We start from the raw sequence: 3,283 nt of genomic DNA, 5'->3' as shown, positions 1-3,283 counted from the left end.
AATTGTGCCTGCCCTTCCTACCTTGCTTCCTATAACCTGCATTTTCCTTTCTGTCCTTAGTGCTTGTCACACATTCTTGTGTCATGTACTTGGGGTAGAAGAGGGAAGATACTGGCATTAAGCACACTGATAACAGGATCCCCTCTGGATCCATTTACATTGGCCTATAGGTTTCAATCCCATCCCATTGTCTTATCAGCCGGGAATTAGGTGATCTTTGTTCAGCACCAGACTTGGGTCAAAAATATTTAGGGAAAACATTGACTTACCTTGCTGCAGAAACCATGGGAGTTTCTTTCTAGACTGTGGGTTGGGATGGCATCAGTACTGCATCTCTTCATCCAGTCTGCAAGTGAGACTCGTATGAAGTGTGTCTTCATGGGTTCATTAGAAATTTGGTGCACCAGGTGCATGTTTCTTCTTTGGTCCAGTATTTCCTTTTGTTCTCAGGAGGAGGGCCTTCAGAGCCCCTCGTTCACATTGAAAAGGAAATGCTTCCTTGTCTTCCCTGGAGGCTCAGCTTCTGTTAGTCCTTTCCACACCCGGGGTGGAGCCTGCTCTGTCTCACTGGCATGTTGTTTTTGTTAATTTGTAAGCTCTTTGTGGGAGCAGGTAGAGCACCCTGACCACCTTTCTATCTTCACCCCCTTACAACAGAGCCTCTACATTACAGCCACCCCAGAAAACATTTGCTGAAGGACTACCTGAGAGGCCAGAAGGAAATGCATGTACCTTTCTCTGTCTAGTGCTTTTGTGTCCACTACTAAGAGTCTTTCAGTTTGCATGTGATTCTTGAGTACATCCGGTGCCAAGTTGAAACCCTTTAAAGCAACACCATGGACAAAATAGTCTGAGGGCAACACAGCAAACCAGCCTTTCTAAGCATTTCCCTTTGCTGCCTTCACTGTCAATGAACTGAGTCTTGTTAAAGTAGACTGACTCCATGAAGTTGATAGTTTTCCATCTGAAATCTGTTTCCTGAAGATAAGAGCCTGACTGTGGGACAGTTCACACCATGTTATATTTCAGCATATATTGCCACTCTAAGATTGGCCTTTCCCTCCACCAGGATCTTTGAAAGAGTGGGCAGGGGTTGCACTCCTGAACCTTAGTGGTGTATGGGAGTGATTTGCAATGCTGGTGAAGCCATATCCTGGAAGGCTGTCTTTCATACTCAGTGTCTGTGTCAGGGTACAACTTCTGGACTGAGATTCAGTGCACTGCCCCATGGAGGTGTAAGGCAATGATGATCCCCTGCCTCATCCTAATGGGTACAGTTGGTCAGGCACAGGTTTTCACACTGACCTGAAATAGGCCTTCTCCATCGCAAACAAAAGACCAACTCTGGGAAGGCACAAGGTGCAATGTTATTTGATGGCTTGACGATGAAGGGGTAGAAGCAGAGGACTAGAAAGGCAGCTCTGATTGTAGGCGACTTGGCAGCAGACGGAGGTTGAATTTTCTTTAACATTAAATGGGGTCTTCATTTCTCTGACTGTGTTGTCAGTCTGTGCATCGTTGGGGGAGGGGATAGGGATATTTGAATCTAGGCTGTAAGAGAGCTGAGAAGGAAAAAGGCAGAATTTCTGGACCTTGGCTACTGGGCTATGTATATATCTTTCCCATCTTAGGAATCTGGATATGACAAACTGTGAACTAGTGGCAATGAAGAATCAGATGGCAACTGCAGAGGAAAATCTGGAAATAGCTACAAGGGACATAGACAAGTGCAAGTGAGTTCAGATACTAATTAGCAGCGGCTCATGAAACCCCTGTTCGTTTCTTAGTCCTAACCTTTGTAGAATGGGTAGACTCCATGAATATAGTAATACAAACACAAATTCAGAGGACATATCCGTAGAGAATTAACAGATAGGAAAAGATAAGTATTAGAAAGAACAAAACAATTAAGCTACTAAACATTTCTGGGTCTCCAGCATTGACCTGCCCATGTAGAAACTTCATCCATGCCAACGTTCCTGAGGGGTGGTGTCAGTTGTCATAATCTATAGGAAAGCAGTGTGTCATAGGATGAAATCATATCCATCAACAAGGTAGTACCATCTGATGGTCCTGGTCTTTGCAACCCTAGGAAACCTGGTGAGTACACAAGTGAAAGGAGAATAGAACTTTATGTTGGCTTTATGATGAAAGTCACTTGTCACATGATGAATTAGGGCAAGATTGCAAATGGAAAAGAATTCTATGACCTCTGAACCCTACAGGCATGGAATAATGAGTAAGGAGAGGATGGAACAATAGCTTTGGTTCTGTACATTTAGAATTGTGTGAAAAGTGTTTCATGTGAAAGGATAAATTGTATTGGGGGAAGATATGAGGATGACGGGAACATGAGCAGATTATTTACAATCCTACCTAATATTAGGCCTTATTTGATGAAAACAATTGTATCTCACAGACAGCAAATCGAACAAACACGAGAACAGCTGCAGAATGTAGAACGCACCTTCACACACCAGGTAACGTGAGTTCTGCCTGACATAGTGAACCCTTAGTACCTCATGTGGTTGAGTGTAGTGGCCCTTGGAATTCCTAAACACGGACTTTTTATTGTTGATTTTTCAGGTCACAGTTTATAAGCGTAATGCTCGGGACAACTGGGTAAGTGCTTTCTTTTTTCCTCCTCTCTCTCTTTGGTTCCCAGTCTGGCACGACTGCAGGTGGATATGTTTTTCTCCCCTAGATCAAGACTCGGATCTGGGAGAGGAAAATGGTGGAGCAGAGCCGAGAGGTCGCCCACTTGAAACACAGGTGTGGGAGCGTGACATGAGTTTTTATGGGTGTTTTGAGGGATGACAGCGGTGCTGTTTAGTGTCTAGTCAGAGGACATGGCGTTGCTACTCTAATAGAAGTCCATTCTTTTTCTGTATCCAAGACTGGATGCGATGGAAGGAAAGAGGCTGCGTGAGGGATACAGGAGGCGGAGACCAATGCCTGGAAGTCCAGAGAAGCAGAACCCTGCGAGGAGAGGTAAAAGGCATGTGGTGATGTGCAGCAGCCTAATTTCTGTGGCAAAGCCTTTTCCTGTGGGTGATCATCATGTGTCCTGGACAGAACAGCAAACACTAAGGACAGCAGGTGGTATGAAGGGGTGACAGAAGGGTGTTCTCTTCTGGTACTACAGGCAGTGAGGCACTTGTCCCTGTGACTGGTGGAGCTCATGCCCCTCCTCTGGCTGTGACCCTCCCACCTCCTCTAGCATCCCCCTGTCTGAAGAGCTTGGAAAGGATGACAGGACAGGGGCCTCATCCTTCTTCCCACC

General features: G+C 45.4%; 1 protein-coding gene across 1 annotated transcript in view; it reads left to right on the top strand.

Annotated features, from left to right (window-relative positions):
* The first annotated feature begins 2,351 nt into the window (after window positions 1–2,351).
* LOC121022400 (transport and Golgi organization protein 1 homolog) overlaps window positions 2,352–3,283 on the top strand; it is a 7,529-nt gene continuing 6,597 nt past the window's right edge. Inside the window, exons 1-4 of the mRNA XM_040463474.1 lie at window positions 2,352–2,480; window positions 2,587–2,622; window positions 2,705–2,772; window positions 2,897–2,991. Coding sequence (XP_040319408.1) covers window positions 2,352–2,480; window positions 2,587–2,622; window positions 2,705–2,772; window positions 2,897–2,991 — 328 coding nt within the window. The remainder of the gene's footprint in view (window positions 2,481–2,586; window positions 2,623–2,704; window positions 2,773–2,896; window positions 2,992–3,283) is intronic.

This window comes from Herpailurus yagouaroundi, unplaced genomic scaffold, assembly GCF_014898765.1.
Source record: "Herpailurus yagouaroundi ecotype Mexico unplaced genomic scaffold, PumYag 398, whole genome shotgun sequence".
Lineage (NCBI taxonomy): Eukaryota > Metazoa > Chordata > Mammalia > Carnivora > Felidae > Herpailurus > Herpailurus yagouaroundi.
The sequence above is the reverse complement of the archived record's forward strand: the minus strand, read 5'-3'. Positions and strand labels throughout refer to the sequence as shown.